The 24,612-nt window shown below is 32.5% G+C and overlaps 2 protein-coding genes across 4 annotated transcripts in view; one reads left to right on the forward strand and one right to left on the reverse strand.

Annotated features, from left to right (window-relative positions):
* kcc (solute carrier family 12 member kcc) overlaps positions 1-24,612 on the reverse strand; it is a 334,416-nt gene that overhangs the window by 214,695 nt on the left and 95,109 nt on the right. The window lies entirely within an intron of this gene.
* LOC140452288 (trehalose transporter 1-like protein) overlaps positions 1-24,612 on the forward strand; it is a 35,389-nt gene that overhangs the window by 7,215 nt on the left and 3,562 nt on the right. Inside the window, exon 2 of the mRNA XM_072546456.1 lies at positions 22,469-23,281. Coding sequence (XP_072402557.1) covers positions 22,469-23,281 — 813 coding nt within the window. The remainder of the gene's footprint in view (positions 1-22,468; positions 23,282-24,612) is intronic.

The following is a 24,612-nucleotide window of genomic DNA, read 5'->3' on the forward strand; positions in this document are numbered from 1 at the left end:
AAACCAATAAACGAATTTACTTGAAATTTAGTACTCGTAGGTTGTTTTTAAATGAAAAATAGCTTCCTTTAGTGAGAAAAAATTGTCCATGGTATAATACAATGGTGTGTATTTAAAAAAATTTTTCACCTTTACTTTTTTTATGAAGACAGCTATTCTAAAACACAATTATTTTTATTGTAATTGAATTAACAAAAAAAAACTTTTGTTGAATTTTAAAATAAGTTATACGATGTACTAATGGTTAGTAACAAAAACTAATTTGTGGATTAATACTGCATTTAAAACACTTAGCGAGTGTTTTTTTTTCCAAACCAGTTATTTGATTAACCAAAAACACCTTGTATATTTTTATATTTTAAAGGTTGGGTTAAAATAAAGGTTTTCATTTTTATTTATAGATAGCATGTGAGAAGAAATTTCAGATAGACCAACATGTGAGAACTGCTTCACACATTGCAAAAAAAGGAAAAATAGGAGGAAAACATCAAACTTCAATGGCTAAATGTTTCCAATCTAGTTCAAAAAAATTAGATGAGCAAGAAACTTTTAATGAAGACTTGTGTCGCGCATTAGTGTCTGCAAACATACCGCTTTCAAAATTAGCAAATGTAAATTTTAGTTCGTTTCTAAAAAAATATTGCAAACTTAATGTTCCAAGTGATCGGTCTCTAAGAAGAAATAATGTGAACGGGCTATACTCGTCGGTGTTAATTAATATTAAGGAAGAAATTGCAGATAATTATTTTTACATATCTGTAGACGAAACCACTGATTCCTCAGGAAAGTATATTGCTCATTTATTGATTGGTGTTCTTAAAGAAGATACCTTACCAAAATCTCATCTTATTTCATGCCAGCAACTTGAGAAAACAAATGCTTTAACAATTTCGCGTTTTATACAAGAAACATTAGCAACTTATTAGCAACTTTTTTTCTTCCGACAACTATTCCTTCTAATAAATTACTGCTTATTTTATCGGATGCTGCTCCTTATATGGTGAAAGCAGGACAAAATTTAAAAATATTTTTCCAGATTTAATACATGTTACTTGTGTAGCGCATGGATTAAACAGAGTTGCAGAGGAAATACGAAAAAAGTTTCCTCTTGTAAATACCATGATATCCAGTGTCAAAAAAGTATTTCTTAAATCTCCTATAAGAATTCAACTTTATAAAGAAATGCTACCTAACATTCCTCTTCCACCACAACCTATTTTAACGCGATTGGGAACATGGTTAGAAGCAGCTAATTTTTATGCAGATCATTTTGTTAAAATAAAGAACATAATTGATACGTTAACAGATGAAAGTTCCCAATCTCTTTTGGATTCTAAACAAACTTTTCAGAGTAACTTGCTTCAACAAAAACTTTCATTTATAAAATCAAATTTTAGTTTTGTTCAAAAAACAATTACTCAGAATCACCAAAACTGTCATTGTTCGAAAGTACAGCATTAATAAAAGAATTTGCGTCATGTTGTCGGAACGTTAGAGGTAATATTGGAAAAGATATTTTAAAAAAATTTGAAGCTACTATGGAAAAAAATAAAGGTTACCATATTCTTTCTGAACTAGTCAGTGTTCTAGCTGGAAATATTTCGGAAACAATTCATTTAGAACCAAATGTTTTGGTTAGTTTGAAAAATGCTCCCGTTACATCAGTTGATGTTGAACGAAGTTTTTCCATATATAAATATATGTACTCAGACAGAAGCCACAAGTTTTTGTTAGAAAATTTTGAACACCACTTGGTCATTTATTGTTACCATAATTCTAAATAAGTTTATTCATACTTAAAAATGATGTAGTTACTTAAAATAAATGTAAATCTTAATGAATAGTAGGAAATATTTAGTTATGGACACTTTTTTTTTTAAATAAAATTGTTACTATTTTACGATTTTTTTATTTATTTGTATGCATATTTTGTAAAATATTTGCATATTTTCGGGTAAACACGTGCATATTTATGCGCATATTTTCTACATTTTTATTTGCATATTTGCCGAAGTCTAGTCATCACTATGCTCTTTACGAATGTACTACTTTCACACTAACTTTTAAAAGATATAACCAATGATACATTTTTCCGCCTATTTTTTAAGCAACTAAAGTAACAATTTTTTGTGTCTTTTAAAATCTCGTTTCATATTTGGCTCAAGATATTTGATTCTAAACAAGAGTCTGTGACTTGTTAGATAATTTCTCAATATTGTTAACTAATGTAGTGGGCATGTAAAATTTTTAATACTGCTTGTATTTGGGATAACCTTGGTTAGTTAAACAATAAAGTTTTAAACTAGTTCCCAAAATTATTTTGTTATTAAAAATATATTTTTCTTTTGGCAAATCTTTTTTCGGAAAGCTCGAAAAAATAATATAGGAGTTAAAGAATAGATAGAAAGAAATTGAGATAACTGGTAAACAAGCTCGCATTATAGTTTATTTTTATGAACGAGAGAGTAATTAGCATAATTTTAACTGGTAGCTCCGACCACTCCATGGGCGTGCTCAAGATTAATTGAAAAATTACTTTGAATAATTGTAAAAAATAAATGAATTATTTCAGTGTTATAAAGTGTTATGTGTATGTAAACAAAAGTGACCTCTTTTATCACACACTATATTAGAACTGACTGGCCTACATTAAAAAGGGTTTTAAAAAATTCACATTTTTTTTAATTTTAAAAAATTACAAAAGAGAAAAAGAGTTTTTAAAACCGTCTAAGGTATGTTAAATAGATGAATAAAAATATTAATATAAAACTTACAGCTACTTGTTACAAATCCAAATCAGATTCAGAAGATGAACTTTCAGAACCAAGATTTATAATAACTGGCTCGATCATTTTATCAGTAATATTGTCCAGCTTCCACATTTTTTCCTCTTCTTTAATAGTGTGATTTACTGCCTTTTCCCAGTTTTCAGGTTTTACATTATTTTTCTTTATGAAGGGCACACAACGAATAAAGTTCCTTTCTTATAGATCCGGGATGGTACTTAATATTTTTTGAACTCAGCCAATTCTGCAAGTTTCTTTTTAACCACTTGGTTGTGGGCAGTCCTTCTATAAGTCTGGAGTGATAACTTGCATTATCCATTACTATTACACAGTTCTTAGGAAGAAGATCTATTATTTGTTCGAACCATTCTTGAAAGACATCAGCGTTCATGTCTTCATGGTAGTCACCGGTACGAGTTGATTCAAAAGTTAATAAACCACCTTCAACAAAACCGTCTGAACTGCCAATGTGTACTATTATCAGCCTGCGTCCCTTTCCTGATGGTGGGTTTAAACCAGTAGATAAGTTATTTACAAAAGCGTGCCTTTGACTTGTAACAGTTTCATCCTGCCAAAATTTATTTGGTGTATGACCCTCGTTGATCCATGTTTCATCAAGATAAAATATTTTTCTTTTTTGGTTTCTCATTTCCTTTATGGTTCTTAGAAAATGTCTTCTTCATATGACAATATCGCTTCTTTCTAATAAAATAGACTTTCTGGGATTCTTTTTCCAGCGGAAGCCTATTTCTTTTAAAAGTTTCCATAACGTACTTCGACTCATTTCTGGGTAATCCTTATCATCTCGAACTGAGACAAGAACTTTATCCAATGTTGAAAATTCTTGTCTAAAGAAGAATTCATGCACTTTCCGTCGAAGTCCTTCTTTAAAATGATATTCTATTTGAAATTTTGGTTTCCCTGGAGCATTACGTGGCATGTGAGAACTACCACATTTCTCTTCTTTAATAACTCTGTAAATCGTAGATTTCCCAACACCAAGTGTACTGTTAACTAACTCAACGGTCTCATCAACACTTTCACATAAACGTTTTTCTGTAAATGATTTAAAACAATTAAATATTAATGTTTTTTCATTAACTGTTAGAGGACCAATTTTTCGGCGTTTACACGGCACTTCCAAATTTTCCATAACACTAGTATACACAATAAACTGCACCTTGCAACTGAAGTACCTACTTTTAGTGAACTGTTAAGAATTTTGAATACGCCACTTGGACCTTCCTATATACAAAATGGAAAAACCCACTATCACATTTTCTGTGGAATAAGTTTAGAAGGTAATTATCTAGTCAATTACTGTCGTAGATTCCTGGAATTAAAGAATTAAATGTTTGATTGTTGAAACCCTTACTTCGTGGAATGCACTCATTTCAAATAAAATAAAACGTTTTATTTTATCTAAAGAATTAAACTTTATTTTGCAAATAGGCAAAGAATTAAACTTTATTTTGCAAATAGATAAAATAAAACGTTTTATTTTATCTAAAGAATTAAACTTTATTTTGAAAATAGGTAGGTACTTATTAAACTTTTATTGGTTATATATAACCAATAAAATAAACATCTTACATTTCTTGCAAATTCATTAGTACCTGTTAACCTCCATCACTCCGACACTGGCAACCTTATTTAGGGATTAGTAAACCTCACAACTATTGTATTCTATTCTGCTCCAACCTTTATACCTGGTGATCATACTCAATTTAAAATTGTTTTCCTATATACTTCTGTAAACTTGTTGACAAATATCTGTTTTTCATTGAGTCACCCGTATCAACAGTTTAGGGATTTGCATACATAATTTATTGTTTTATTACTCTCTCATACATAAAAATACACTATACTGGAGTTAGACATACAGTCCATCTAATTTACTTACCGTTGCACGTCATTATCATTGACAGAGATCGAAGTTGACATAGTTGACAAATTAAATCAAATAGGTCACATAATTATTGCAAAAGTAGATTATACAACAAAACAAATTAATATTTAATGTAAATAGATAGAAACAAAACAAGAGTTAAAAAATAATCTTGTTAAAAACAATTTGAGCCGCTTGTATGCGTCGTATAAAGATGTAAAATAGAATACTTAAACAAAAACAACACTTTTTTCATTACTTATTAACATTAGTCAACACCGCAACTGTCAAATAAGTGTTACCAATGTATGCCAAAATATCACCTTCGTTCGATTACAGTTACAGTGTGTTCCGAACAAATGTTCTTCATAAAAACGCTTTATAATGCATTTAAACAAGTTAAATGGAACATATTATTGTGTATTTCTTTAAGTTACCATTAATAGAAATCTTTAAATATTATTTCTACGCGTATATAATAAAATATGTCTAGTGGCTGTAATGCCAGTATACTAGGCAAAATGATTCTAAAAAAGAACACACCTACCGCCTAAATATTTCGTGTTGGTATCATGTGACCTCACGGGCTATGACGCGGATAACGTGCAACGGTAAATAAATTAGATGAAGTATAGATTCGTAATACTAGACATCTTGAAATATCTATACCTGCAATGTGATATTTGCTCCTGAATGAGCTACAGGTCGAAAAACAAGAGATGGGCTAATATGCACGAGAAAGATCTCGTTACTCGATGTTATAGCAACATAAACCCCTAAATGACATTTGTTGAAAGGCATAGGACAAATGTTTGAAACGAAAGAAATCTACCATAGATTAAAAATTTATTTTTTTTTTAATTTGACAACTTCTTAAGATGTTGAATTCTTCAACACCTTAAGTACCTGTACTTTAAAATAGTTTATTGTAAAATATTCTAGGACTAATGGTAACCAAGATATGATTCGTCAAATTGTGATGCTTGCAATGATTTGTATATACTTAAATGTACAAAGAAATAATTCTTCAGTCGCAGTTGTCAGAGACGAAAATGCCACTGAATCTCTAAAAACCATACGAACAAGCTGCATTTTGCTAAGAATATCAATTTTAAGACCCCAAAAAGATGCAAAAAAGTTTGCCACTCCTACCCCCGGGCTTCCCCCTAAAACCCTAAAAAGAATTTGTACGCCGTAGAACAAAATATTTTAAACAAGGAATGTAGCTAAGAAAATCTTGAACAAAAATGTTTATTGACACTTTTTCTGTAGAATGAACCGTTCTCTCATAAACAACGCTTGAAGCGACCGGCGATTTTAAATGTGTTACACGTGCGAAATAATTTTTTTAAATAACATTTGTATCAACTCGACGGTAAAAATTAAATAGCTTCTGATCAGAGTAGCCTATCGAAGAAACTTAAAATGGCTTTTAAAGATAAAGTGTAGTTTTTTCATACGCAGCAGAAAATTTTGAAGAACCGTATGTTGCTTAAAATTAGTCCTAGAGCCTTCTACAGTAGACTATTTTAAAGGTAATTATTTTTTCTTTCTCTTTAATGTACCATTTCTGTACCATTGCGTTTTTTAAACTTATTTTTTCTCCTCCAAAACTCGTTATGGATCTTCGTAATCTTCTTTTTTTATATACACATATTTTCTATTTATCTTACTCGTTCGTTACTTATTCTTTTTCTTCTAGATATCCCTGTTGCTCGTCTCCAGACGTCAATGTCTTTAGCTCTAAATAGCTTCTGCGCTTTTTGAGTTGTAGTGATAATACCTTACTGCCTTCGGCCAGAATACTGTTAGTTAGAATGTTATATATTATTTTTTGTTATCTTTTATGATCATTTAGCACTATAACGATGCGAAGAGACCAAGAGGAAGACCTCAAATGCGCTGGAGCGACGATATCAAAAGAGTCGCAGGACCAATGTGGAAACGCCTAGCACACAACAGGGATGAATGGCGAGAAATGGGAGAGGCCTTTATTCGACAATTCGGATAGAAAAAGGGCTATAAAAAAAAAGCACTATAACATAAAATTTTAAGATCTTATAGCTCTTTATAATTTTTAATCTCATTAAGCTTAATTCTTAAGACATGTTTCAAGCCTTTATTCAAACAACATGCTTTTTAAAATGGTATAAAATTTGATATGAACAGATTTTCGTTTCCACCCTAATGATGTTGAAACCGATCATGGCAGAATACTTTGTGAAGAATGTTGTCCATCAACGCCTTCTCGGCATTATTCGGAAATACTTCAGATGAGTTAGTTCTTCCGTACTGGTGATTCCTATATCCAAGTTGCTGACTACTATTAACTACTTATTATTTACAGCTTCTTATGGCACTGCCTACCCATTCGGGACGTTTGCTATCTGTTGTATAAACTAGTAATGGGAAGACCCGAAGACCCGGGTCTTTTAGGTCATTCATTAAAATGATCCGTTCATAAAGATCCGTTCATATGAATGACTAATTAAATTTGTTGTGTAAAGTTCAAGTGTGTAGAGTTTAATATTGATATGTTTATGAATCTTTCTGACAGTATATGAATTAATGATAATGTAGGACCCGTTCATAGAAATTCGTTGATTAAAACGACTTTAATTATATTGTTGTTTACGTGTAGAATTCGATATTGTTACTATAAATTTAAGAATAAAATATAGTTTAAAGCTGACATTAAGATTTGTAATTCTCAAATCGTCTTCAGAAATCATTACACTATAAAAGAAATACTTGAAAAAGTTAAGTAAAATTACAAATTCCATATTTTTATGTTCATGAATGAATGATAATGCAACAATTAAAATGGATTTTATTTCCTAAAAATTTATAAACAGAACAGACTACGGGACTATTGACTCGGCAATTCGAATGAATATAATTTTACAGTTTTGCAGCGTGGGTTTCGAAGTTCTGGGAAACTGAAATCAGCGTTTGAACGATCCTTTGCGGTTCACGGTTCATGCATTAATTTGACCGAGCAACGTGTCGCGATCACACAGTTCGTTTCGTAAACACTATACAGCGTCATTCATAGGCATGATTCATAGGGCCATTCAAACGATAGGGTCACAAAATGTGATTGTATCAATCACGGGTCTTCGAAAAGATTAGGTCTTTGTGAACGGATCGTTCGTGACCTTCTCATCACTAGCATAAACCCAATTCTAAAGCCGCGAAAGTCATCTTTGTCTTGATTACCTTTTGCTCTAAACTTTTTCGTGTAAAATCCACTCAAGCATTCTATATCTATATCGCTTTTAATTTCGTGACCAGAGCAAATTATATTTTTTAACTGTTTGTATATTTCTGCAAGTCTGAAAATGCATAAAAGTGTTGATATTTTGTCCATATTTTTAATTTCTGATCTGATAGACACGTATCAAGTGATTAATAGTACGTGAATTAGATAATATCTTGATAGATTAAACAAAAAAGTGTTAAACTAGATTTTAAATAAATTTTGTCGTTACCAAAATATTTTTTTATTTTAATATTATAATAACTTAGATATTAACGACTTAAGAGGAAAATCAAAATAACGGTTTTTTTTTTTTTTTTTTTTTTCGCATCGACCAAATGGCCATTAGCGAAAAATTAGTGGATTACATTAGGTACAATTACTTCAATACAATTTGGTTTATTCAATATTGTGGTACTTATTAATGTCTTTCAAGAAATTCAAAGTATTGTTAAAGTTACAGTCTGCACCTAGAGCTTCTATAAGTGTTCCTGGTATCTTGTTATTGCTTCGTTGTTGATTGTAGAGGGGACATTCACATAGTAGGTGCATTATTGTTAGTGTCGTATTACACGTTTCACATCGCGACGGTTCGCACTTTTTAATTAAGTAATCATGCGTTAACCTAGTATGTCCGAGTCTGAGGCGCGTTACTATTATTTCTTGGCTTCTTGACTTAGGTAACACATTCCATGCCTCTATGCTGGGTTTCACTTGTTTTAATTTTGAATTCGACACATTCCATTTATTTTTCCACGCACTTAAGATTGATTTTTTTATATAAGCTTTTATATCCGTTGATACTGATGTGTTTACGATCTCGGAAACGTCACTCACTATCGCGTCTTTCGCACTATGGTCAGCAGTTTCGTTGCCTTTTATTCCTATATGGGATGGGATCCAGATGAAATTTATCTCATTATGATTGATATAAGCCTGAAGAAGGACTGTTTTAATTTTTTTTAAAAGCGGGTTTTTTGGATACAGTTGTCGGATGCTTTGTATGGCACTAAGTGAGTCTGTTAAAATAATATATTTGGAGTTTGTTGTCAGATTGATTAGTTCTATGGCGCGATAGAGAGCATACATTTCAGCTGTATAGATAGTACTAACATTAGGTAGTTTGAATTTAAGAACCTTCTCTGGAGTTACTACAGACGCTCCCACACCTTCGGATGATTTTGAACCATCAGTGTATATCTGGGTATGATTTTTATAACGACTAATGATTTTTCTAAAATGGAAAATAATTAGATCAGGATTAGTGGAGTTTTTATCTAATGACGTAAGTTCTAAGTTACATGATGGTATGTTTTGAATCCAAGGTGGATTATGATCATATGTGTATGGAAGACATTCAGGTATGACAATATCAAACAGATGCAAATGGTCTTTTATTCTTTTATAGAAAGGTTTATTAGAACGGTGATTTGCATTAAGGTTTGGGTAATTATCGGTAAAAGTATTTCTATAGACAGGATTTTTTGCATTATCTTTAATTTTTGTTGCATATGTTAGACTAAGGTAAGCTCTTCTATCATTTAACGACAATTCATTTGCTTCACAAAGTAAACTTTCAATCGGTGTTGTATAAAAGGCTCCCAGGCATATTCTGAGTGCTGTGTTATGAATAGTATCGAGCTTTTTAAGTACTGATTTCGATGCTGAGTCGTAAGCTATAGCCGCGTAGTCTAGCTGTGATCGTATCATAGTTCTGTATATAATTAGCAATGTACTCCTGTCTGAACCCCAATTCTTGTGTGCTAGAATTTTTAGTAAATTTAATCTTCTGTAACATTTACATGCTAGATTATTGATATGTTCTTTCCAATTCAACTTTCTGTCAAAAGTAACTCCTAGCAATTTTAGCGAATCTTTTTGTTGTAGCGATTGGTTGTATAGATATAATGAGATTGGTGTACTGACTTTGTTTTTAGAAAATACTATATATTTAGTTTTAGTTGTTGAAAAAATAAATCCAGTTTCCTTTGACCATTTGTCAATATCTAACAAGAAACCCTGTGCAAGTTGTGAGAGGTTGTTTAAGTTTTTGCTTTGACCAAATATTACGAGATCGTCAGCATATAAGCGGCCTTTAAGTGGAAGTTTTAAATTTCGTAGAACATCATTTATGGCAATTATAAATAGCGTAGAACTTATAACAGATCCCTGAGGAATTCCATTTTCTAATTCCACTTTTGACGACAAATTACCATTTACTCTAACTTGGATATATCTTTTATATAAGAAGTTTTTTATAAATGCAAGGCAATGTCCTTTGATTTCTAAATCGTACAGTAATCTGATGATACGGTGGCGCCAAGCTGTATCAAAGGCTCTTTCAATGTCGAAGAATATTCCAATACATTTTTGATTAAGGGAGAAGGCTTCATGTACACTGCTTTCTACTACTACTACTAAGGATTTCCACAGTTTTCACTGTCTTCCTTCACTCAACCGTTTTCTCCAATTTTCCCTGTCATTCCAGTCTCCATCTCGCAGGGTTCTTTTCTCCATAGCCTCGTCGATTTCATCTCTGAATGACCTTCGGGGTCTTCCTCTCTTTCTTCTTCCAATCGGGCTCCATTCTGTGATTTTGTTTATCCAGCGTCCTCTGTCCGCTCTTCTGACGTGGCCGTACCAGGATAGTCTCTTCTCCTCTATATAGTCGATTATGTCTGATTTCTAGGTCTATAATATTGTCTAGAGTTGATCTATTTTGTCGGAAACCACTTTGTTCTGGAATAATAATATTTCGATCTTCAAGTGTCCAGAGGAGACGACGGTTGACCATTTTTTCTAACAGTTTGCATGCAGTACATGTTAGCGAAATTGGTCTATAAGACTCAGGATCTGTTTTGGGACATTTTGGTTTTAATATAGGTATTATAATAGAATCTCTCCATGCTGTTGGAAATTTCTGTTCTGTCTAAATAATATTAAATATGTTAAGAAGATGATTGTTTAAAAATAACGGTTTAAAGGAATAAATAATGTGAATTAATGCTCAAGTATATGTTCTGGCACAACTCTCTAATTTGTGTTAGCTATCTATAATGCTCTAGCTATGGTGATTACATACTTCGTTTGGCCGGTGCTCTTATTAAAACAATAAAGAAAAAACAGCTGAAAAAATATTATGCAGTTATTTGAAAGTTCTAAAAGGTATATGAGAGATAACTAATGACAAATCCTTGAAGCTCTACAGCTAATTTTGCAGTGTTTTTTAAACAATCATAAAAAGTAAAAAATTCATTTTTTTTTTCGAATATGGTCGAGCGTAAATCAATTTTGAATATCTTGTCAAAAAATTAACAGAGAAACTTAAACCTTAAAACGTTAATTCTGAATTGTTCTATAACTTCAATTATCCAAACTGTAAAAGTTTACGTATTTATTGGATTTTATTCGATGCGAGCTGACGTGCGCCTAAGAGCGAGTTATTAAAAGTTCCACATCTTGATCATAAATTAACATAGTCATATTTACCAGAGCTTAAAATGTTCATTTTGATTTGTTTTACAACTTCCATTAGCCAGACTTTCAAAATTTATAGCTTAATTTTGTTTAAATCTCTTATAAACAAATTAATTCGCAACTTTTTAGTGAAATCTTTAAAATGTTTAATAGTTATAACTTTGTTATTAACCCTAGAATACTAACGTTTCTTTAACATACGTAAATGCTAACTAGACGTAAATTTTACGTACTCACTGATTTAGGTCTAGTATTTTTTTTATTTCATATCTAATTAAAACAAAATGGTTTAATTTCAAGAGAAGTTTATTTAGGAACGATACAAATTGAAATATTAATAAACATAAATAACATAAAAAAGATACTTTTGACACAGAACAGAATCTTGTAATAATATGTACACGATAAACCTGTGCATATAATAAACATTACAAATATAGAAACGATAACCTTCCCTTGATGTACACACTCCATACACATTTTTATTTGATGCTCTCCACACGAGGCACTCCCACACTTGTAAAATTTGGTAGTTGCCATTCGTTTCTCCTTTCCCTTGGAGACCTCGGCGGTCTTTAGCAACATGCGTTAAATTCAACAGCATGGAAAGACTCTCTTTGAGACTTCTTGATAAAGTTGGTACTGTTTGGAGTCTTATTTGTTGCCACGGCTTCGTTAATAATTGTTCATGAAGTTTCAGCATAAAATTTAATCTTGATAATGGCTCCTGTTTGTTTTTAGTTGCATTGTGATAGTAGATTACAAAAGCGTTTACTCCTGCAATATTCATCATATTGTAAAATATGCATAGCGGCCACCTTCTAGTCTTCCTATTACAACAAATGTTTGAAGACATTTGGTCAAACGTATCTACAGCGCCTTTAGTTGAATTATATGTATGGATTATTTCGGGGTTGGTTATTTCACGATTAATGTTTCCAGAAAAATGCATAGTTGAAAGTAGAAGAACTGTCTTATTTTGCTTAGGTTTATAAGATAATAAAGTCATGTTTTCATCGTACACAAACATACTTGAACCGCACTTCCAAGTTTTGTTATCGAGCAATTCAGGAGGTATTTCTCCTTTATTTTGCCGGATTGTTCCGACTATTATCAAATTGTAAGTGGAAGATAATAAAGAGGGATGCTGGAAAACCAATTGTCCATTGTCACATTACGTCTACTTCCATGTAAAGGTCTCGTCAGGCTTGTAAATATTTTGTAATCGTGATACTATGTATTCAGTACTTTGCTTTACGGTGTTGAGGTATGGACTCTTAAACAGAATAATGTTAAAAATCTTTGCTTTGAGATGTGGTGCTACCTCCGTATACTAAAAATAAGTTGGGTGGATAAAAGTACAAATGAAGAGGTAATTCTTCTTCTGCTAGTGCCTATTCTCTATGGATGTTGGCTACTACAATGGCCCTTCGTATTTTATTAGCAGCTGTTCGAAATAGGTCTGTGGTGGTCATACCTGTCCACGGTCTCAAATTCTTAAGCCAGGATATTCGGCGGCGTCCTGCTCCTCTATTTCCTTCTATAGCAGAATAAGCAGAATAAATAACGATCCAGAAGTTATACTGAATATAAAAAAAAAACTTGAATACTTGGGCCACTTGATGAGTGCACAAAAGTACACATTCCTACAAAATATAATTCAAGGAAAAATCCAAAGACGCAGAAATCCAGGCCGTAGAGAATGTCCTGGATGAGAAATTTAAGAGGGTGGTTTGGCTGTATCGTACCACTAACGAATAATTCAAAACAGCAGTAAATAAAATTAGAATCCCCTAATGATATCCAATCTCCGATAGGAGAGGCACTCAAAGAAGAAGGCTTGTGACAAAATGTTCTGCTAAAGGAATGCCGTTGGTTACAGTAGATTTACCCAGATACGGTGTTGCATTTATTACATATTTCGTAGCCACATCGCAAACCATAAGTATTTTTATGCCGTATTTACTAGGATTGTTTGGCATATACATGCGAAATGGACACCTGCCACGAAATCCGAGGAGTTGTTCGTCGATTGTCACATATGAACTAGCTTTATAATTTTTGACACAGTTTTCAATAAACAAGTTTCAAATTTTAGATATTGGAGCTAAACTACTTTCTTTTTTGAGTTCTTCTCTTGTCAAGAAGTTATTAAATCGTAAAGAATTGATCAAAAAGTTAAACCTTTCTTTACTCATCGTTGCTTTATATCTATGGCCACAATAAGTGCTATCAAACAAAACGTTAGCTGAGAAGTGATTATTTTTTAAAGCCGCAGGTAAAAATAACAAACCTAACAGTGCTTTCAGTTCAGGCAATGTCGTTTCTAAAACAGTAGCTTTTTTTGTCTGGTACTTCTCTCGTAACTCTGCAATTTTTTCGTTTGTACGTAGCAAAACTTCGTCCAGAATCTGATCTGTAAAAAATAAATTAAAAACATCTATAGGTTCTATAGCATCTTTTGCTAAGTTGGTTGGACCTGGACGGATATAAACAATATTTCTGGATGCGAATTTACGACCTCCATCATTTATTGGTAAATTACTCCACTTATAACCGTTTTTACCTACTAAAGACTGTTTTGTTCGACGATTTTTGTTCAATACGGTTATCAGTATAATATGTTGATTCTGATGACGGCTGCTGCGTAATTTTAATTCTTTTACGACAGCATGTATTTCTTGTTTCTTTGTGAGTTTCTGCTGGTGTATCTGCCCAGGTGTTAGCTAGTTTTGTGAAGACATTTTCTTCGTCCTGTGTAGGATCATAGTCTCTATCTTCAATACTATCGTCGCTGTCAAATGGATTTTCTAACTCCTCTAGATCATCTTCTGTATCACTAAAATCACTGAAGTCACTTTTATTCATAATTTCCTCCAATTCTTTCTCAGTAAGAGGACGCTTTAGATTAACATTTTATTTTGCAGACATCTCATTTATACGTTAATAATGACAACACGTCACAATTACGTACAAAACTTTTTAAGTGGATACTAACCACAAGTATCTTTTACGTACAAAGTGTTATAACTACTACGGTCAAAGCCTAACTCAAACTAAAATCAAAGTGAGTATTCATTTGTTTTATTGACCATGAAGTGAGGATAGCATAGCCCACGCGGCTAAGCATTGCCACGTTTAGTTTTCTTTCAGTAGCTGTCAGATTAAAATCGGTACGTAAAATTTACGTACGTCAGTACTCTAGGGTTAATAAAGATAAACTAATTTTGCAAAGGTTTTTTTAAAGCTGAAACAATTACCTTTAAAATTAGTAGGTTTTAAAGCTTAATCGCAAGTAAAAAGCTATACTTGAAAAGTTATACTTGAAAAAGCTTTGTATAATACTTGTAAGTATTACACAAGGTTGGGATACAGTATGGAACCAAGTAAAATGAAAAACAACCTTTTACAAACATCTTAACATCTAAAAAATATTTTCATGCTCTTTTCCTCGAAAATATCAGCTTAAAAAGAACAGAAAATAACCGAATACCTAAATGTGCCTTACAAATGGATCTATCACATGACAAGCTCACTGTTAGAAAAGCTAAGCCAACAATAATGAATCAGATTAACATAAAAAAGGCTCCTGGTTTTAATTTGGTGTCTGGAAAAATACTTCAAGAATTATCTGAAAATGTAGTAAATGTACATATTCAATGCCATACTACGAATCAATTACTTTCCTAGTATCTAGAAAGTTGCCCAGCTTTTTATGATCCTCAAGACCTGACAAAAAAGATCTCGTCTTACAGACCCATAAGCTTGTTATCAGTTCTTTCCAAGGAATTTGAAAAGCTGTATGTGCAAAAGCTGCCAGAAAGGATAAAAGGAATTACGTAAATGATATGCAGAAAATGTCAGAAAGAGCTGCGCAAGAAAACGACCTGGAACACAATACACCATCATATGAAACTTGACAAGGAAAACACGGAAAAGTAATAAACAAATCAAAGATCAACAAGGAAATATAACTAGAACAGAACACAAAATAATACAAATATGGAAAGCGAAGAAATATATTCCAAACACGAGGCAACACCAGATATAAACGAAGAGAATGGAAATCAAAAGTTATTAGCACAGATGAAATTACCAAAAAAGAAATACAAAATAGACTGAAACTAATTAAAAATGGCAAAGCTGATGGAAGAGACAATCTACCGATAGATTTCATAAAGACCAACGCAAACGAATCAGTAGAAATGTTAAACACACTCTTTAAGAATATATGGACCGACGAGGGGCTACCAAAGAAATAGGACGAGGGTGCCAAATAAGGATACCAAAAAAGGGCGATCTAAGTAGATACGAGAATTGGCGAGCACTAATAGTGCTGAGCGCCACTTTCAAAATAATTTCTAAGATTAAATAAATAAATTGTTGACAAAAATTCTAAAAATATAGTGGCCTGATAAAATAACCTGCGCAGAACTATAGAGAAGAACAAAACAAGAGAAAATAATAGTCACGATTAAAAGAAGGAAATGGAAAATCATTGGACATATACTAAGAAACGACTAAAATAATATAATTAGACAGCCACTCGAATACCAACCAGATGGAAGAGAAGAAGCGAAAGGCCAAATAATAGCTGGAGAAGAACTGTAACAAGAGATCATGAAATACTTATAGAGAGGAAAGGAAAATACTTATATAGAGGAAATTTCGAATGAATAAAACAGAAGAGGATAAGCTGATCCAGTTAATCAGCCATCTTTTACTTTTGGCTAAGAAACGGAAGAGCACCCAATACTACATAAGGAGGAAAGGCAGTAGAAAAAGAGATGCGCAAAGGCTACAAACCGTAAAAGCATAATAGTAACCAGATCCCAGATCAAAAATTTGGGTTCCATAAAAAACATTGGACAATAGAGCCAGTGCATAAGGTGGTTAATCAAATCATTAAGTACCTGAATGGTAAAAGACAGCCTTTCTTGATGTATCCCAGACCCTCGACAAAGTATATAATAAAGGATTGCTAGTCACTTTAAAGAAATTACCTCCCTATCTACACTCTCAGCTATTAAAATCATATATTTTAATTCATCATCATCATATATGAACTCAGTTCATATATTATGTACAGTACTATCTACATAAATTCGTCATCTAATGGTACTATTAAACTACATAGTATAAAATCAAAAATATTGTCATTCAAATAATAATAGCTTTTTCTGTCCATAGACTTACATTTAAAATAATAAGGAAATAATGCCATCGCCCTTTTGTAATGTGATACTGTTGTTTAATAGATCATAAAAATGGGTTAAAATGCTACTTTATAAGTGTTAACTACGCATAAAAGAATTTAGTTGATGTTTAAACCATCAATTTTATTGATTTATTGGTTTCAAATTAAACTTGTTTGCACTTTTCTTCAACTTATAATAGAAAGCTATTAAAGCACTACAAAAGCTGCAGGATCACTTCGTAATTGAAGCACTGGGGAAGGATCGTTAAATCTAAATTTATAGTTGCGTTGTTACAGTCCAGTCTCATTTAGACAAGGCGAAAATCTCGGCATCGTTGGGAAAAATATTCGCAGTCGCATTCATGATAAACCCTTGAATAAGCATGACAAAGATGTCGTTCGTGCAAAAAGGCTTCAGAATTTGTTTAAACAACTTTCAAAAATCAACCTTTTTTGGATATTTTCGGAAATTTATTTGGACAATTTTTTTTTTTAATATGGGTTTTTAATAAAAACAAGTGGTTTTATTAAATAGTTTTTTAAAATTAAAGTGTTTATCTACTAGATACTACTACGTAAGTCATCTATACGTAATTATTATTTTATTATTGTGAAAAGAAAACGTCAAATAATAAATATACACCACCGTACAATCATTTTGTGAGGTTAGCTGCTATAAGTAGCTTATAGTAGCATGCGATTGGTTTTTCATTTACCAGAGTCGGAGTAAGGCCTTCGCCACCGCAGCTTAAAATGACTTCACACAATGTAAACACACCTTCCGATCTAACCAGTCCAGTAAATCAACGTTCGAATATCACAAACAGTTATCTTCAGCCGCTTCACATTCTTTTCCGAGTAAGAACCAAGCAATTGTATTTAGTTGTATCGATAATGCTAAACTGCAGGATTATCTCATTCCTTTGGGTACAATCATCAACCCAAAAAATATTATTTTTTCATCTAGATTATCTCATAAACAAAACCGTAGTAGATAACTTCATGATACAACATGGCTCTATAGAAGTACTCGGCGAAGTTGTAACAGCACGAAGACTTGTCTCTCCAGCAGAAAGACTAGTCTTGTTTGGAGTCTGCCCGTCAATTCCTCATCAAGTATTAGTTGAAGAATTACAGAATATCGGTTTAAAGCTTATTTCCCCAATAACATTTCTGAAAATTAGCTCGACTCTTCCCGAATATAGTCACATATTGAGCTTTCGGAGGCAAGTTTATATAAGCCCTATAACATCACCAATTTCAGATTCTATTCTAATAAATTTCGACCAAACACCTTACCGCATATTTTTGTCACAAGGTACACTCACCTGCTTTATTTGCAAAAATGCAGGACACATATCATCCCAATGCAAAACCAGTTCACTAACGGAATCAACTCATATTAAGTCAAACAATGAAGTACCAAATAAAACAGCTTCAACAAGTATACTACACAAGGTACCAAACACCCAGCAGTCATCAAGTTATCCATTATCAAATCCGAGCATATCACCTACACCTACAAATCTCCACGACAAAGAAACTACTAATACTCCTACTCATAGCAACACTTTTAATCAACCTCCTTCAGCAGCAATACCGTTTTCACAAACTTCGGAAGCAATATTTTCCAATCTATCAGCTCCTTCTCCATTAGATACAACTGCAGAAAATTCTAATAAAACTGATACATCACCACAATTTTTTGAAACAACCATTTCAACCAATCTTACAAATAAAACTACAAGTCACTACCAATGAGTTTGCTCTAGTACTTCCAAATGTAATAAAGCCACATCATTTAAGTGAAAACTCTAATAGCAATTGCGAAAACGCAAGTTCTTCCATAAAACGCAGTATTGGTGAGATCGACACGCCTCCTTCAGATTCAGCAATTTCATCAGAAAATCTGTTTGCAAAACCCAAACTCTCTAAACCAAAAAAACCACGCTCATCTAAAGTCCAATCTACACGGGAAACTCTTGAAAATTTCATTGATAATCATACCCCACCATTCGTTTTAAATTTCCACCAATTGTCCTTACTGATTGATAATGTCCAAGGCTCCCCCGACACTATTAGCGTAGTAAAAGAATTTACAACTGATATGGCTGGTTTACTCCAGCTTTTACAAAGCAGCTATCAATATGCAAATGATAGATCTACAAAAAGCAAGTTTACAAAACTTCAAAAGAAACTACACAACCACTTAGGGAAAGAGATTTCTGACTTAGATAGTGACTCTTCTGTAGACAATCGTTCAGTATCATCTAACTCTCAGGTGTGAGGTTCCCTCACACGTCGGAATAACAGGAAATGAAGAAGCTGACAGGATTGCACGAGAGGCAATTTTAAGTGATTTGTCGGAGCCGATAGACAAGTGTGTTTCCAGTGACTTAAAAGCTTATTTTAAAAAGTGTTGTGTTTGTGGCGAAATGAGTGGTCTCAAACTAATTCCAATTTAAATAAAATCAAAAATAATGTGTCTCAGTGGTTTCCATCGTCGCGCAATAGACGAGAACAAATTGCGGTTGCGCGTTTACGTCTAGGACATATCAGATTAACGCACTCCTACCTTTTCACAAAGAAAAATCCACCTATATGTGATCAGTGTAACGTCCGATTAACAGTCGAACACTTTTTAACAATTTGTAGTAAATATGACCAAGAAAGACAGCGCTACAAGATCCACTCGCTCTACCACAGGCTTTAGGTCAAAACTGTTCCTGTGACAATATAGTGAATTATCTTAGATCCATAAATATTTTGTATAATCTGTAGGTGTTTAACTTTGTTATTTATATTTTGTTCCGTCGCTAATAACCTTTTAGTGGATGCGACATCTTTTTCTAATAAAAAAAAAATTTTTAATATGTTCTGGCTTATTCTGAACAAAAAAGGTCTCGAGTAATATTTCTCTTAAAATAGCCGTTTTCTAATTTCCGGCTCGAGTCGTAGTTCGAGGTCGAATCGCAATTGAAAAATTGCAAAAATTATTATCAAGGCATTCGAATATAGATAAAAATTATTCTTTTGAAATCAGCGAGAATCTAAATGCCTGTTCAAACGTTCCACGGCAAGATCCGGTTTTCGGTTTATTTAATTTTAAAACAGTGTTTTTATATTATAAATTCTGGGTTTATAACACGGCGTGCGCTAGATGCCGCATGCGTTTTTTAGGTTCAAACGTTCTGCAGCTTTTTATTTGAGTCTACATTTTGGTTACAATTCTTTTTACTTTTGTAGATCCTTTTAATTTTTTGAGTTTAATTATAAATTTTAAGGATAAAAGAAAGAAAAAATTTTCGACAAAAACGAAGTTTTATTTATTTGAGGATGTTTTCGCATCAATCTTCATTACAAATGCAAAAATACATACATACAAGTTACATTATTTTTTTATAATTAGATGCTTTGTTTGACATAAATTTTAATGACAAAACCCCCGTGTAATTAAAATTTCGAAAATTCCAAACGTGATATTTAGTATATATGACAATTTTCTAAATATACGTTTGCAATTAAGAGGTCAACACAAGAAATTTGAAAGCATCAGGTACATGCGGGAAATTGGGAAATATATACAGGGTGTTTCAAAAAAAGGTAACCCCGTCAATAGTAGGTAAAAAACTGAAAAATAATTGGGGTTTGCTTAGTAAAACATTTTTGTAACGCCATCTATTTTCAAGATACAGGGCGTTGAAGAAAAAAAAATTTTACGCATTTTTTACGGTTTTGCCGAAACTACTGGCAACATTGTAATGAAATTTTGTACGAATATGTTTTGGAAGCTGATACATCCCATGAATTTGTTTTTATATCTGATTCTCATAGAGGGCGCTAGTTACACGGATCGTACTAAGTATTAGTCACTATAACTTTTTTAAGAGTATAATTATTAATCAAAATTTCAAGTAAACTTAAATATCATTCAATTTTACACGAAAAAGGTACTCTTGGTAAAACTCGATACTGTGTACCGTTTTCGGAATATTTTGATTGTCTTGGTCTACCAGAATTTATTTTATTTGGTCTCACATTCCCAGTTTCTCGACAACGTCGTTCAATGGCTCTAAATGTTTTTTTACTTGGTAAGTTTCTTCTAGGAACCTTTTCTGCATAACGTGTCACAGCTGCACTAGAACATCCTAAACATTCGCCTAAGGTTAATAACATGTCAGTGTATTCAACATTTGAATACATTTTGATTTGATTTTACAAATAACAAGGTTTCAAAACTCTAATTATTGTTGATTTATCGTCCTAACAATCAATAAATGTCAGATTTCCGCACACTTGAAGAAAATAGAAGTATACCTATTAGAACTTTATCATTACTACCAGCATCAATTATTACTTCATCATTTTCAAATCAAAATATTCCGAAAACGGTACACAGTATCGAGTTTTACCAAGAGTACCTTTTTCGTGTAAAATTGAATGATGTTTAAGTTTACTTGAAATTTTGATTAATAATTATACTCTTAAAAAAGTTATATTGACTAATACTTAGTGCGATCCGTGTAACTAGCGCCCTCTATGAGAATCAGATATAAAAACAAATTCATGGGATGTATCAGCTTCCAAAACATATTCATATAAAATTTCATTACAATGTTGCCAGTAGTTTCGGCAAAATCGTAAAAAATGCGTAAAATTTTTTTTTCTTCAACTCCCTGTATCTTGAAAACGGATGGCGTTACAAAAATTTTTTACTAGTAATTCCTATAAATTGTTCTATAGTAGTCTTGATTTTTATAGTATCTGGTTTATCTGGGCGTTGTTGCACTGATTATAAATGTGATTGTTCTGTGGCATGCTCTATAAGACTATCCGAAAAAAAAACTTAAAAAATCGGACAAGAGTTTCTAATTATAAAATCGAGGAAGGTAAATTTTCAGAAGCAGTAAATTTTGTATAAATAATATAATCTTGACACAATATCATCTCATTTGTGCTATCTTCATCGAAGAGATCTGATTTTTCACTTTAAGTACTATCTGGTATTCGAAGAGCACTCATTGTACCATAAAACTCATGAAATTGTACTCATGAAATGACTGCAAAAATAATGGTTTTTTGCAATTAACTCGATCAATTGTTTATGTATTTTAATTTGAAAACTCTCAAAAGTAAAGAACTTTTTATGACCTACAACTTTTATTTAAACCACTTTTCTCTAAAATGTATAAGAAACTTTTTATAGACAAAAAATATTTTTCTTACTTTTTAAGATTGTTTAAAAAAAACAAAGCAAAATCAGCTGTAGTGCGTCTTCACGAAGATTTCATCAGCTACCATTAAATCAATGATTTTTTCACAGACAGACTGGTCTATAGCTTCAACAGAAAAGTTACCTTTTTATTTAATATTTTAAGGTTAACTTTTTCTATGAAAGCGTAGCTTTATAGACTAAAACTAAGCAAATCAGAACATTGTGATTGTGATATTTATCTCTTATATCTTTCTCAATGCAATCATAAAATAAACCAAATCCTTTAAGAATTTTTAAAAAGAAACGAGAGAAAAATTCAATATGGAGTGAATGATTCACCATAAATGCACATAAATATATTTAGTTTTTGTTTCTTCTCTCTACCCTTAAATTATATTACCCTCCTATTCGTTGCCCGTCTTGTATGTTAGTAAAGTCGTTATGAAAGCCACCTTAGCGTGAAAAGTGTCCCTTATTGCCAATTTAATATTTGATAGACATATTGACGTATATAAGTAAGAGCTTCACGACCAACATTTTAGAATAACGTAAAATAAACGCCATTTTGTCACAAAGTTCAATAAAGATTTTTTGTATTTTCCAATTTAATATAATTCTTGTACTAATATTTTTATCTATTTTTTAGCAAACCTACTATTATTCTCCTGTTCAAATTTCCATGTTTGGATGTCGCCAGCGCTTCCCAAATTATTATCCAATGATACATTAGTCAATCCAATAGGCAGACCGATAAGTACCTTGGAAGTATCTTTACTAGCAGGATTTCCATTCTTGATTGGTTTGATTGGATCAATTTTTGCAGGTACCATAGCTGATATCATTGGTAGAAAGAGCGTTATGCTATACGCAGCAATAACAGTCATAATGTGTAGCTTAACCATATCAGTCAGCAAAGATATTTATGTATACATAGTAGCTAGATGTATTATTTTTGTCTGTTACTCAAGTGCACTAGTTTTAGTACCATTATACCTCACAGAGGTTTGCGAAGATCATAACCGAGCAAAATTTGGCTGTTTAATGGGTGTAAGTATGCCTGCGGGGCATCTTTACAGTTATGTCGCAGGAGCTAGAACCAATATACCGGTATATACGCTACTTTGTGCAGCACCACTAGTACTCTTCTTAATAGCCGTTGTACTGTTTGTCCCAGAAACACCAGTGTACTTGATTGCCAAAGGAAAAATAAAAATAGCTTTAAAAGTATTAGAAAAACTACGAAGAAATAAACCACCACAGGAAATTGAAAGAGACTTTGAAAAAATAAATGATAATTACAAAACTAAACGTAAAATTACAACAGTTTCTGCACTAGCATTGATAAAATCAAAAATAAATCGAAAAGCAATAATACTGGCCCTATTACCTTTATGGGTTCAACATTTATCTGGAGTTACTGTTATTATGCAGTTTATGGTGCCAATTTTTGACGAAGCAGGTATGTTTTTAATCTTTTATATTAAAATCTGCAAGCATGTGCATATACATCCAAACACAATACAAAACATTCCATAACACGCATTAAATTTGTCCCTCTTTTAACTTTTCTTTACATAATTTTAAATTGTTCTTCCTCTTTTGTGAATGTCTTTGTTTCTCTTGTATATGTTATTACTTGATTTATTATTGACTTAACTTATTAAAATATTATGTATTATCAGTTTAGTCTTTTTGTTCAAATTTTCATAAATTCCTTTTAAAAATACTAAATATTGGTTTAGGACATTTCCTTACAATTTATTAATAAATATTATTACCATATAACTAAAAAATAGTTATAATAAGAGCTATATTACCACCTGTTGAATAGATATTTATAATAAAAAGTTCAGATCTTCTTTCGAGTAACGTTATATCCACTCTAAGAAAATGAAACTAAAAACTATGGTGCAAAGTAACCCCGTTTTACGGTAGGTGAAAGAAATAGGTATACGTTATAGTTTATTCGTCTTCCGGGTTTGGACCGTGTCATTTGTGAGTGACCCAAAAGTGGGTTCATCTCGACGTTTCGCTACAATTGTATGTAGCTTCTTCAGGAGAACAAAAAAGAAAAAGAAACAAAAGACAGGAAGATGGGTAGTTAGCAACGGTAACTCAGTTACTCAACGCAACCAGAGGCGAATACTAACTACCAAGATGGGCATTTGGTCACAGTAACTCAACTACTCAACGCAGCCAGAGGTGAAAACCAAATGCCAGGACAGGGATTCACGTCCAACAGCTCAGAACACTAACGCGTCGAGAGGCAGGGAGTGAATCCATCGGATCCATCGGATTCACTCCCTGCCTCTCGACGCGTTAGTGTTCTGAGCTGTTGGACGTGAATCCCTGTCCTGGCATTTGGTTTTCACCTCTGGCTGCGTTGAGTAGTTGAGTTACTGTGACCAAATGCCCATCTTGGTAGTTAGTATTCGCCTCTGGTTGCGTTGAGTAACTGAGTTACCGTTGCTAACTACCCATCTTCCTGTCTTTTGTTTCTTTTTCTTTTTTGTTCTCCTGAAGAAGCTACATACAATTGTAGCGAAACGTCGAGATGAACCCACTTTTGGGTCACTCACAAATGACACGGTCCAAACCCGGAAGACGAATAAACTATAATTCTGACTCTGGCCGTGGAAGCCTACGATTTCATTAGGTATACGTTAAATAACATTATGCAAGAATACTATTTACTAAAAAAAAATACAATAACAAAATATGCAAAGCTATGAACAACGGGTATTTATTTTATACCTAAAATTTAGCAAAGTGTTAAACATTATGGAGAAC

The sequence above is a fragment of the Diabrotica undecimpunctata genome, chromosome 10 (assembly GCF_040954645.1).
Source record: "Diabrotica undecimpunctata isolate CICGRU chromosome 10, icDiaUnde3, whole genome shotgun sequence".
In the NCBI taxonomy this organism is placed as follows: Eukaryota; Metazoa; Arthropoda; class Insecta; order Coleoptera; family Chrysomelidae; genus Diabrotica; species Diabrotica undecimpunctata.